Source organism: Euprymna scolopes, chromosome 38, assembly GCF_053919585.1.
Source record: "Euprymna scolopes isolate OS-2025 chromosome 38, ASM5391958v1, whole genome shotgun sequence".
NCBI classification, from domain to species: domain Eukaryota; kingdom Metazoa; phylum Mollusca; class Cephalopoda; order Sepiida; family Sepiolidae; genus Euprymna; species Euprymna scolopes.
This window is the reverse complement of record NC_136519.1, coordinates 56,443,913-56,456,486: the sequence shown is the minus strand read 5'-3', so window position 1 is coordinate 56,456,486 and position 12,574 is coordinate 56,443,913. Positions and strand designations below refer to the sequence as shown.

The following is a 12,574-nucleotide window of genomic DNA, read 5'->3' as shown; positions in this document are numbered from 1 at the left end:
GTTCTGGGAAGATACTACTGGAGTAGACAGAATTTTTACATCTAGGGATCTACCTTCTTCGCAGCGGCCCTGGCTTTCAATGTAATTGTTCCAACTCATGTTTCCTGTGAACGTTAGGTCAAGGAGTTTGAAAGATGTACTCTCAGATAAAGAGTCATTGGCCATTGCTATTGGTGGTAGAGAAGGTTTCTTGTAATTATTGAAGGAAACAAGTTTAGTCTTGGCGGCATTGAATGTGACCATCCATTTTTGGCTTATATACTATCAATTCTGTATTCATTCTAAACCATATTCTGGAGTTAGTGTTATAATGTATAACGATATATTTAATTATGATTGACGATTAGATGAGTCCATAAGTATATTTATTTAATTTTTACTCTAATATTTTACTTATCTTTTGTTTTATAAAATTCACGAATGTGTTTTTATGAATGTCGGCGTCCCAAGATTTTATATTTGTCAGCAAGGCATTGATGAACACCAGCTATGCACAAGAACAGTGAATTAATTTGATTTGTAAGTAAGTTACTAAGACTCAGAAATAGTATCATGTGTCATAACCTTTCCTTTCAATTATCTGAGGATATTGACATCAAATTCGGAAGAAAGAATAAGTTAGTTTAGTCAAATATTGGACGATGTTGTTGCAACGTACAATGTAAAATCTAAAAAAAGATTTACAGCATAGATATTGATTCATTCGAACTAATAAAGTATAAAAATTTAATACAGATCATAAACCACTTCTAGAATGTTAACGGAACTCATAAATGAATTTCTGACCACTGTATTCTAGTGTCTACACACTGAATATAAGCCATGACTGAGAACAAATTTAAAACATATATTCAGGCCTATGGAAAATTTGTCGTCTGCTGACAGGTGATTACTGATTGGCTAATTGTGTCGGTATTTTCCGACTGCTTTCGTAACCATGCTGGGAGATGTCAACGCAATGCTGCCAGGACTTGGTGGTGAATAGATATATGAAAATATAAAGAATTGAAAATATAAGAACTTTTCCCAAGAATTATGTGGTATATTTATAGAACACGTGCACGGTTAGTGTAAAAGATAATTAATAAATGTTTGTTCATTTATTTGTTTATTTATTTATTTGTTTATTTATGCCTCCTATTCTCTCAATAGATGTTTTGCCGAATCAAAGCTTGACTACATCCAACATGCGCCGATTTTCACAGTTCTATTAGTAAGTATATTTTCTTAACTTTTATTTTATTTTATTTTTATTCTATTTTTACTTATTGTTTAATTCATTTTTTTTTTTTACTCAAAAATATTTTCTCAATTTCTTAATCAAAATTCTTACTCCAGACATTTTTCTGACTGCAAAAATTATTTCACTAAATATTTTTTACTTACATGTTTATGGTAAACGTAGAGTTTAGGTAACAAATATATTTTTAGAAAAGCGATATACAGTAGCTCAAAAAGTTATATTTTAAGATTATGACATGCTGAACATATATATGTAAAAGCAATTTGGTATCAAATATGAATAGAGGAAAATACTGTTTAACATTTTTAAGTTAGTATATTCGCTTGATTTACGTATGATCGATAAAAAGGGGAATGGAAATAAAATTTTAAAATATTTTAATTTTTTGTGTTCCGAAATCACAAGAATAATATTTTGAAGAAATATTGTATAAATATTTTAATTGTATCAAATAAATACTTTTACATAAGTTATCAAAAGACATCTTTTCAGTAGATCTAGCGTGGATTCCCGTTTTTAGCGACTGCCGTCTATACAATTAAATATGTTGCCATCTTGGAAATAATTTATGAATGTTTTTTTTTAATTACATTTTCACCCCAAGCAAGGCACATTTCCACTTGGTGTAGGGGGCTACTATCAAGGGAAACAACTACTGGGGTACTATGTTTGGGATTTGGACATCAAGATGTCGGTTGGCGTTACACTTGAACTTCTGCACGTCAGTACAGTTGGGGAAGCAGGGACCCGGAATGGAATTCCAAAGTCTAGCGGTTCTGGGGAAGAAACTACTGGAGTAGAAATATCTTTTACATCTAGGGATCTCTACTGTGTGGGGATGGGATTTAGCTGCTTGTCGGGTTTGTCGAGGGTGTTTACGTCGTGGAGGCACAAGTGCTTGCAGTTCGTCAGGGCATTCACCATTAAAATACTTGTAGAACAGGCAGAGGGATGTAACATTTCGTCGATGGGACAGAGGCTGAAGCTTAGTTCAGGGCCTATCAGATTGGCGACTCTCTTTTGAACCTTGTCTAGGAGCGAGAGACTAGTATCAGATGCACCAGCCCAAATATGACGGCAATACTCCATACATGAGCGAATAGTGGCCTTATAGAGGTACAGGATACTTTCGGGTATTAGTAGTTTTCTAGCACGGTAGCGAGATCCTACCTTCTTCGCAGCGGTCCTGGCAGTGCTTTCCATGTAACTGTTCTAACCCATGTTTCCTGTGAACGTTAGGCCAAGGAGTTTGAAAGATGTACTCTCAGATAAAGAGTCGTTGGTCATTGCTATTGGTGGTAGAGAAGTTTTTTTTTGTAATTATTGAAGGAAACTAGTTTAGTTTTGGCGGCATTAAACGTGATCATCCATTTTTGTCCCCATTCCACTACAGATTGGAGGTCATCCTCTAGTGTTTCTGCCATTTCTTTAGATATGTGTTCATTTGTTTTCCTGTCGTTCCTGTTATAGAGTGTGGTGTCATCAGCATATATACCCATCTCAGAGGCAATTTTGTCGGGGAGGTCATTTATGAATATTAGGAACAACAGGGGTCAAAGGATAGGCCCTTGGGGGCACTCTCGAATTTATATCATATTGTTTAGATGTACGCCCGTCGAGGACAACCTGGATTTTTCTCTTATCTAAGAAGGATTTAATTATGTTTAGTATTCTGCCAGTGATACCGTATGATCTAATTTTCCTGAGAAGACCCTCGTGCCATACCCTGTCAAAAGCCTTAGATATATCTAGAGCTACCGCTCTGCCCTCCCCGGCTTTGTCCAATGAATGGTATATACGTTCAGAGATTACAGTGAGGATGTCTGCTGTGGAACGGGCTTGTCTAAATCCATATTGTTGGTCAGTCAGAAGTTTAGCATCTGTAAGGTGATGGACTAGAGCATGGTTAATTAAGGTCTCAAATATTTTGACAAAAATTGGGAGGAGGTTAATGGGGCGATAATTTAATGGGTCCGTTCTTTTGTCAGAATTCTTGAATACTGGTACCACAGAAGCAGTTTTCCAACAGCCCGGAAAGCAAGATTCATTAAGGTATTTGTTGTAGAGTTTGGAGAGAACTGGAGCTACTTCGACTGAGCACTTTTTTAATAGCACAGCTGGGATGAGATCGGGTCCACATGCTTTTGAAATGTCAAAGTTTTTTATGATAGCATGCACCTGAGCAGGGGTAGGTGTGTCAGAAATTTCGTGAAAAATATTGAATAATTCAACCCCGTCTTTCCAAGCTTATAACTCCTCGAAAAATGTAATTCCAGCCCTAATTTTTTCAATTAAAGGAGCAAGGACCAAGGTTTCGTTAAAAAATGAAAATAAACAACGTGTTTTTTTTTATTACAAAAAGGTTTTAAACTTCGGACTTTTCAGGTAAATTTTTAATTTTTGTTTTAAATTTGAATATATTATTTATTGATCTTTTATCTTCTTTTATCTTCGATTTGTGATATATAACACTTTGGTGAGTAAATTAATTATTTACTTTTTAAAATGGGAGGCGTGAATTAATTCGACCCCCTGTCTTTCCAAGCTTATAACTCCTTGAAAAATGTAATTCAAGCCCTAACTTTTTTCAATTAAAGGAGCAAGGACTAAGGTTTCATTTAAAAAAAACAAAAGAAAAAACAAACAACATGGTTTTAAAAAAATGGTTTTAAACTTCGGACTTTACAGGTAAATTTCTAAAAAACGCTACTTTTTTTGTTTTAAATTTGAATATATTATTTATTGAATTTTTATCTCCAATTTGTGATATATAAAACTTTGGTGAGTAAATTAATTATTTACTTTTTAATAGACACTTGAAAATGGAGGGGGTGAATTTAAAAAAAACTTTGTGTAAAATATTATATTCAGTTTATTGGAAAGAGCATACAATTTCACCTTGACCCTGAAAATGTCGTAAAGATAGAATCAATAGAAAAATTTGCATAGATTTTTAAAGTTTAAAAATTGAAAAATACTGAGCTCGTAAAATTCAATTAATTTCATTACTTTTTAAAAAATATATATTTTTTTATTACTTTTAAAACAACTTTAATAGTTTATTTTGGAAGTATAATCCATAAAGAAAATAAACAACCCACTTTTAAAAGAGAAACTACGAGTTTTTTTATATTTTATTCGCAGTTTCGTGTTAGGGGTGTCAAAAATTCCTACAAAAATTCTGATACACTTAGAGCAGGGGTGATTTTTCAGATCGTCTAGCGTGGCGTCTGTCCGCATAGGAAAGTCGGGTAGGGGGTGGTTGAAAGAGAACAGTGTGGAGTTTGAGGCAAACCGACTGGCGAGCATGTTATCCTTCTTGGTTGCTGAGCAAACAATCTCGTGATTGTTGGTTAGTGGGGGGATTGTTGATTGCCCATTATTTACTACACTGTTAGTTAGGGCTACTGTACTCCCAGTCGGAATCAGCAGGCAGGAACTGTCAATCCGGTACTCTCAACCCATCAGAAGAAGGTCAACCCAATCTAATTGCACAGGCATATGTGGTACTCAAGCACCCCCAAGTGCTCAGTTTTGTTGGGTGGGGTGTGTCGGGAGTGGGGAAAATGGCGTTCATTGCCCTAGACAAGAAACAAGATCTACCACTGAGTGTTTCTGTCGAATCACTGTGATAGCATCTCTGCGCCTGACTAATAGGCAAATAAGGGGTATGGAGGCCGGGCGATAGACAGAGCCTATCTACTCCTTAAGCAGTTTAGGTTTGCAAACCGGTAATTTGTTTGAGTCACCAGCTCTATGAAGGTTGTTATCCAAGACTGAAGAGGCCTCCCTCCCCTTTGGTTTAGTTTCAGGGTTTTCCTTCTCCTACATAGATGATCTGGGAAGATCTACTGGGTCCGTCAACACTGAGAGGGTTTGCTCAGCGCCCGGGTCCTAATCCAGGTATTTCTGTAACCCCGCGTGGTTAGTTAATGTTACTGTGTTAGTTTGTAGAGGTTATATATCTGCTGAATAGTTACACTCCCCAAAGTGATTAAGGGACATTGCTATTTCATTGTTACTGGATAAATGGGGTAAGTAAAGCTCATGCAGTGTAGGCAACTAAGTTTGTAAGCAGGCTTGTTAGGAGTTAATGTGGTTTATTTTATTTTATCTTATTTATGTTAGCTTAGGTATAGGATAACCTTACAGTATGAGTAGGTATTAAAAATTGAACTAAGAGTTGTGCCCAATCTCTGTATATTTCAGATGACAGAAGGGTTAAGATGTAAGTGCAATACAGTACGAATAAAACAGTAGGTAAGTTTTGCGTCATGTGTAATTAGGTAAATAGATATATGGGTAGATTTCAATAGATGCGAATAAGTTGAAGTTGTAGGTATTAAGTATGTGTCTATTATTAAAGGGAGATAATTTCAGCTTTCAGTTAAGAGTCATGGGACATTTTGCATAACAAGGAGTATCGGTTCAGTTTCGTATAAATCGTTGCAAAACTATTTAGGAGGAGACATAGTTATTTAATGCAGGTCGCTTTGCTTCTGAGTACATACTTTGGCTGTTAAGTACCTAACTGGATAGAAAAGAACTCTAATGCATGTCTTAGAGGTAGAAATGTATAGATGTTTAGTGATTACTATTAAGCAGTTAGCATGTGAAGGTTAAGGGTTGGTTAATCAGTTAGCATGTGAAGGTTAAGGGTTGGAAGTTAAAGATTCCACTACAAAGGCGTGTGCAATCTAGGAATTTTAGTGGCAGCTTCGGGGGGGGGGATAAAGCAGATTGTTAGCTTTCAAGAGACGGGGGTTATTTACTTACAAATAACAGTAGATTTTCATTAGTATTTAGAGTTTCAAGTAAGGTTTGGTTTGGGAAAAAAAAATTAAGCATGGAAGTTAGACAAAAGCAGTCGCCTTGGGGGTAAAATGTATATTGGCATTTCTTAGCTAGCTGTCAGGTGTTTTTTCAGTTATAAGAGAAACAATTGGTTCATGATGATTCGGAATTCGTATTCCGTATTTATAGGCAGTCATTAAGGTCGGGCATAAAGCATTGTATCTATTTAGAAAATAGTCCTAGTAACATAACTAAGATAACTGTATATTTCAGTCACAAATATAGTGAAAGTTAAATATAAGCTATATTCGATGGTTTGGTATAGGATACTAGTGCAGAGAGTGATCCAGACGTAAATAATAACGTTATTATTCAAAAAGCCATTCTCAACACGGGGAGGGTAAGGTGCTTTGCACCTATTCAATATTTCAACCTTAAAATTCAATAAAAGGACATATCATAAAAATTTGATTAAACTTGGAAATACGATTTTAAAAAATAGCGCGGATCAGTAAGTGCACTAGCACCCGGTATGGATATCATGGAGGCCACTTTATTAATACAAGCGAGCATATGGTAATCGCAGATATTAACTATATTACTTAAATAAAGTCCTTCTACAGTAGAAAAAATAAATCCTCGCTCTGTTAAGTTAAGAAATCTCTATTGCCTAAGCTTTCCAATTTTTCGAGTCGAATTTTAAGAGCTACACAAGAAGGCTTGCAAGGAACACAAAGAGACAAAGACAACATATACGTATACAACTAAAATACATTATAATTAAAAAAAAAAAAAAATTCAAAAGAGAAAAAATATAAACAACAGTTGGCAAGAACGCAAAAAAACAGTTGGCACCTTGTTAGGATAAGGATGGGTTAGGTACACTTAGCTTGCTTTGGACATCTTGAGTTCTTGACTTGACTACCAGCATTTGTAACTATGTACCTAACGCATCCTTATCCCAACAAAATACCAACCACCCTTTTTACCTTCTTGCCAACTGCTGTTTATACCCTTTCTCTTCAAAATCTATTTCATTTACTCAACTATAATGTACTCCAACTATTTAAGTATTGTCTTCACCTCCCCATGCTCCCTGCGAGCCCTACTGTGTAGTTCTTAAAATTTTGTATAAACGTTCTACATATTCTGGCAACTTATATAAACTGCCGGAATATGTAGAATGTTTTCAAGAACTTTTACAAAAAGGAAACTCCCCATTGTTTTTGTTTTTGTTTTTACTGCATTTCATTTTCTTCATTGAAATTATCATACAATAAATTTTTGGTCCTATAACAAGAGAAGAGTGAACATGTAAATTCACCCTTGTCTGTTCGTCCGTTCATTTGTCCGCACTTTTCTCAATAACTACGCCTTAGAATTTTTTGAAATTTTGCACAAACATTAAACATGATATGAGTAAAAAAAAAAGTAATAGAACAGATTTTCCGGGAAAACTCCGGTTGAAAGCAATTATTAAATTGCATCACATGTGATGTGACCCCATATATTCTTTACAAGCACCACATGAAATTTTAATGCTCTTCAAACTTATGCAAGACGTTGCTTTTCATTGCTATGTGTAATGAAATCCTCAACTTTAAGGATGTCACGTCATATAAAAGGTGGAATCAACACTTGTTAATTTTGTCTGATGAATTGGTGCCTTATTTTGAGAAATCATTTCTCCCAAAAGTTTAATCACAATTAAGACTTGAAACAAAAAAACGTATTGCTGATGTTGACATTATCTTACTTCCACTCATTTGTTTATGTACAGTGAATTCTCTGCCAGATCCACACCAGGGAGCAGTGCACAGGATGTACTTGCTTTTCACTGTCAATATTTGCTCTCGAATTTTGATTGGTTAAAAGTATTTATCAAAAGCAGTTTTTACAAAGCCAAATATTCGTCTTACAAATTTAACTACCAAGTTTCATGAATCACAACTTTTCAAAACATTCTCAGCTTTCAGTTCCAAAAGCGTCCAATCTACATTCCCAACGTTAGTCTATATTTGAATAGTCCACTTTTGTAACAAACACGGCTGTCATAGCTATTAGTTATCACAGTAAAATTATTACTATTAAACCTGATCAGAGATAGTGTGGAAGTCAATGCCAGCATGTAAGATAGATTTAAAGCCAAATATGACAGAACGAGTACAAGAAAAAAAATTTTAATGACCAAGAAAATCCATAATGTGAGAAAAGTCAACCTTTTGATCAACTTTTTGGCACAGAAAATTTCATAACTCAGTGTCACCAATGATGCTAGGTTACACAGAATCAAGAGGGAAAGGTAACAAAATGCCAAGACCTTATGTATGACATGAAAAGAAGCTGGAATCTTAGGAAGATCTTCATTCAAGTAAATATAGGAGCAACTGGATTAAAAAGAATTTAAAAGACTAAATAAATATACTCAGTAAACCAAGTGCAACAAAGATACAAACAATTGCACTTTAAGGGACGGTTAGAATCTTCAGATCTCTCGGTTGGAATGTATGAGGTAGTATGTGAATGTCTAGCATCAGGTAGAATGCCCCATCCCTAGCTAGAACAAAATAAGCAACTTGTTCTTATCACTATTTCATAGTAGCATGCATTAAACCATTCTTTGAGTATATTTTTTCAGATTGTGCCACGAAATAGATAAACAATTCGAGGTCTTATGGTTTTCATAGCTTGTTGCACGAGACTTGCACGAGACTTGCACTTGTCTAAAGAATTTTATCGTTCTGGGAGCAAAGGAGATTGTCAGTTTCCACTCAGAACTTAAATGTTGAATTTAAGTAATTCACATCGGAAACGGTGTTAACATTGAGGTTAGTAAAATCAGTTAAAAGGGAACTAATGATGTTCTTTTTTCTATTTCGTACGTAATACTAAATTCATTTTAACACAATACGTTCAGCATAGCATAATCGTTTTTAAAACTATACAATTTTTGAGCTACTGTTTATCGCTTTTCGAAAAAGAATTCTCTCATTCAAACTTCACGTAAACTCATTTTACTTATATTTTTACTTCCTTTTTCTTAATTTTCTTACTTTAATTAGATTTCAAGACTGCGCGTAATACGTACATGATTAACGTATTTAGTTGACTTAGTAACATTTCTTTAAGGCGGAAGTAAGGGTGAACGTCACATTTTTATCGCAGTAAATCAGAAGGAACGTCCAACGCAAGTCGCAAAATTGGTCGTTATTTTGTATGTATATTTAATATAGATGTAAAATCAAGGCGTTGAATATGAATGCTGGAAGTTACATCTTATTTATTTGATTTGTTAGATTTTGATGTTTGCACAAATATTTATCAAAAAAATATTAATTTATTATTTTTTAATATTTTTTATTTTTTTGCTCGCTGGCTTAATAATTTTCTTCTACAATAAATATGTGAGTTCAAATGGCTAACGTATTATTATTAATAAGTTTTACGTTATGACTAACATATTAATACGTTATGGGTTTCCATATATTTAAAAAAAAACGTAAGCACTAGTGAGAAATAAATATATTTTTAAAATAATAAATCTTTCATTTGCATTTCACTATTTTACAGTTGGCAATAGTTATTTTTATATTAAAATATTTTTTAAATTGGGAAAACTTTACCCAAAATTCCATGTTTAAAATGAAAATTTGGGAAGAATAAAATTTAAATCATTTTAATCTTTTAAGATTAATTATTTTGAGAAATGTTTTTTCGCATTAATTTGTTACTAATTTCATATTTATACAAAACATAATAATATTGAACTTATTTCCATTTTGTAATTACGAATTGACAGTATATGGCAAAAATGAGTTGATTATACATAAAAACCATGTTTTTTTAACTCTTCAGCTTAATAAAATATTGAAATTTTGATCAATTATAATAATTTTGTTTTTAAATACCGAAATGAAATATGGGGGGGGCACGTACAAGAAATATCTCCCCTCATATATTTTACAAAAACTGCATTTTAAAGATAAATTAATACACAAGTGAATAAGTATCGAAAATTTCGTGAAGATTATGACTAATGTTTTTATTAGATTCATTAAACATTATTTTTATTAGATTTATTAGATACGTGTACGTATGCGCCTTAAAACACTGTTTTAAGGCGTAGATAATCTAAACACGATTTTAGTAGCGCATTTTTATTATTTTCGTATGCTAGTTTTTATTATTATTATTATTATTTCATTAATTTCAGTGTTGTGATGTTTTTCACCGTTTTTTTGTTTTGTTTTGTTTTTTTCGCTCAAGAACGGGCTCTTACACCAAAGCTAGTGAGGGTAGTCAAAGAGCCGATTATATGGATAGCACCTAGCGTAGGGTGTTTATTGCGCCAAGCAGAACTGACTTTTTGAGTACGGTGATGTTGTATTTGATTCCCAAGGAGTTCAACTGTTTCATAAGATCAGGAATTGATCCAAGCGCACCTCACCTATGATTATTGGCACGATGGAAGTTTTCTTATTCGCAATCTCCACTTTCAGTTCCTGATAGTTCCGTAGTTTCTCATTCTTCTTGTCTGTTAAGATGATGTAGTTTTTAGGCAAGCCACATCAATAATTTGGCATTCATGGTCTTTTTGTTGACGACTACAATATCCGGTTTCCTGTAAGTTATCTCTCGGTCACACTGAATCATGAAATCCCAGTGAATCTTAACGTCCTCATTTTCCACTACTCCTTTTTGGTGATGTTGGTACCATTTGTCCATCACTTGGGTTCCAAACTTTTGTCACAAACTCCAGTACAGATTTTACAAACATTGTCATGGCGACGCTTGTATTCTTTTGAGCAAGTATAGAATACGTACAAACAATGTGTGACACTATTTCAAGAGATGTACCACACCACCTGCACTTATTAGAACAGTACTTCCCAAAGATGTTTTTATTTATTGCATTTGTATTTAGTGCCTGTTTCTGAGCAGAAAATATAAGATTTTCTGTTTCTCTTTTCAAGTCACCTTTTGACATAAAATTCCATGGGTCCTGGCATATATTTTGTCTTAGTATCTCGTTCAAATTGATCATGAAGTTTCATTCTTACCAACTCAGTCATGAATTGATGGTATGGCAAAAACTCTTGTGCAGATTTGTACAAATTTTGTCATGGCGACCTTTGTACTTTTTTTTAGCATTCGTAGTTAGTGCCTCTTCCTGAGCAGAAGATATAAGATTTTCTGTTTCTCTTTTCAAGTCACCTTTAGACAGAACATTCCAGTGTCCTGGCATTTTGTGCCTCGCTCAAACTGACCATGAAGTTTTATTCTTACAACTCCGTCAACATTTTTGCTTCAATTTCTTCCTTGTGCTTCTGCTTATCTTCCAATGAATCTTTATCTAGCTTTTTCTCCTTCGCCACTGCTGCAAGTAACACTTCATGATTGTTAACCAAGTAGGGGTGAACACTTCTAAGCTCTCTCACCCCGACACATTCTTCAATCCCAATCAGCCCTCTTCCTCTTTTCTTCCTTGTGATGTACAGCTTGAGCACATTAGAATTTGGTGAAGTGCTCCATACTTGACTAATAGTTTCCGTGTTTCTCTATCCAGCTTTTTCATTTTTTCCTGTGTCGATCCTACAAAAGCTGCCCTGTATCGAGTTACAGCAATCGCCCATGAATTGATGGCTGAGAACAGGTTTGAGTCTCCTCATATCGTCTTCTCTTTTATTTCATTCCAAAGTATCGTATCAAGTTCAAGCACCCCCAGGTACTTCTGTACCAAGATCTCCTAATCTTTTACCATTTGGCAAAATGATGCCTTTCATGTCTCCTCTCCTCCCTCGTTTAAGACTAATTACTGCACACTTGGAAATTCCAAGCTCCATATTTATGTCTTCACTCCCCTGCTGTATAGTTTGGACCAGACAGTCAATTTCCTTTTCTGATTTGCCAGGAGATTTCAGATCGTCTATAAATAATGTATGATTGATCTTCGGTTCATTCTTCTCCAGTTGGTATCCCATCTTTGTCTTTCTTAGTGCATGTGTCAATGGTATGAGTGCTATTATGAATAGAAGTGCATGTGTCAATGGTATGAGTGCTATTATGAATAGAAGTGCATGTGTCAATGGTATGAGTGCTATTATGAATAGAAGTGGCGAAAAGGAACTTCCTTGGAAGATATCGTGTCTGATGTTGCTGTCCCTAATAGATTACCATTTGAGAAAAGGGTTGGTTTTCAACTGCTCATACTTTTCCCAATAAACTCAATTAAATTTTCAGCCACCCCTACCATTTTTAACGTCCTGAGTATCCACGAATGCGGCACCATATCACAAGCTTTTTTGTAATCTATCTAAGCTACAATCAAGTTTCTTTTCCGCCTTTTATAGTTCTTTAAAATACATTTATCAATCGATAGTTGGTCCTTTGTTTCTAAACACCTTTTCCTTCCGACTTCTTGTTCCACTGATAGTGAACCATTTGCTTTAAGATGGTCATATATTTTTGAACTGATTATTCATGTCAGTGTCATCCAAAGCATTATTATTATTATTATTATTATTATTATTATTATTA

At 34.4% G+C, this 12,574-nt stretch overlaps 1 protein-coding gene across 1 annotated transcript in view; it reads left to right on the top strand.

Moving 5' to 3' along the window:
- The window catches only part of LOC145263160 (corticotropin-releasing factor receptor 2-like), an 878,460-nt gene that overhangs the window by 849,924 nt on the left and 15,962 nt on the right, over positions 1-12,574 (top strand). Inside the window, exon 8 of the mRNA XM_080120166.1 lies at positions 1,153-1,213. Within this exon, the coding sequence (XP_079976292.1) occupies positions 1,153-1,213 (61 nt within the window). The remainder of the gene's footprint in view (positions 1-1,152; positions 1,214-12,574) is intronic.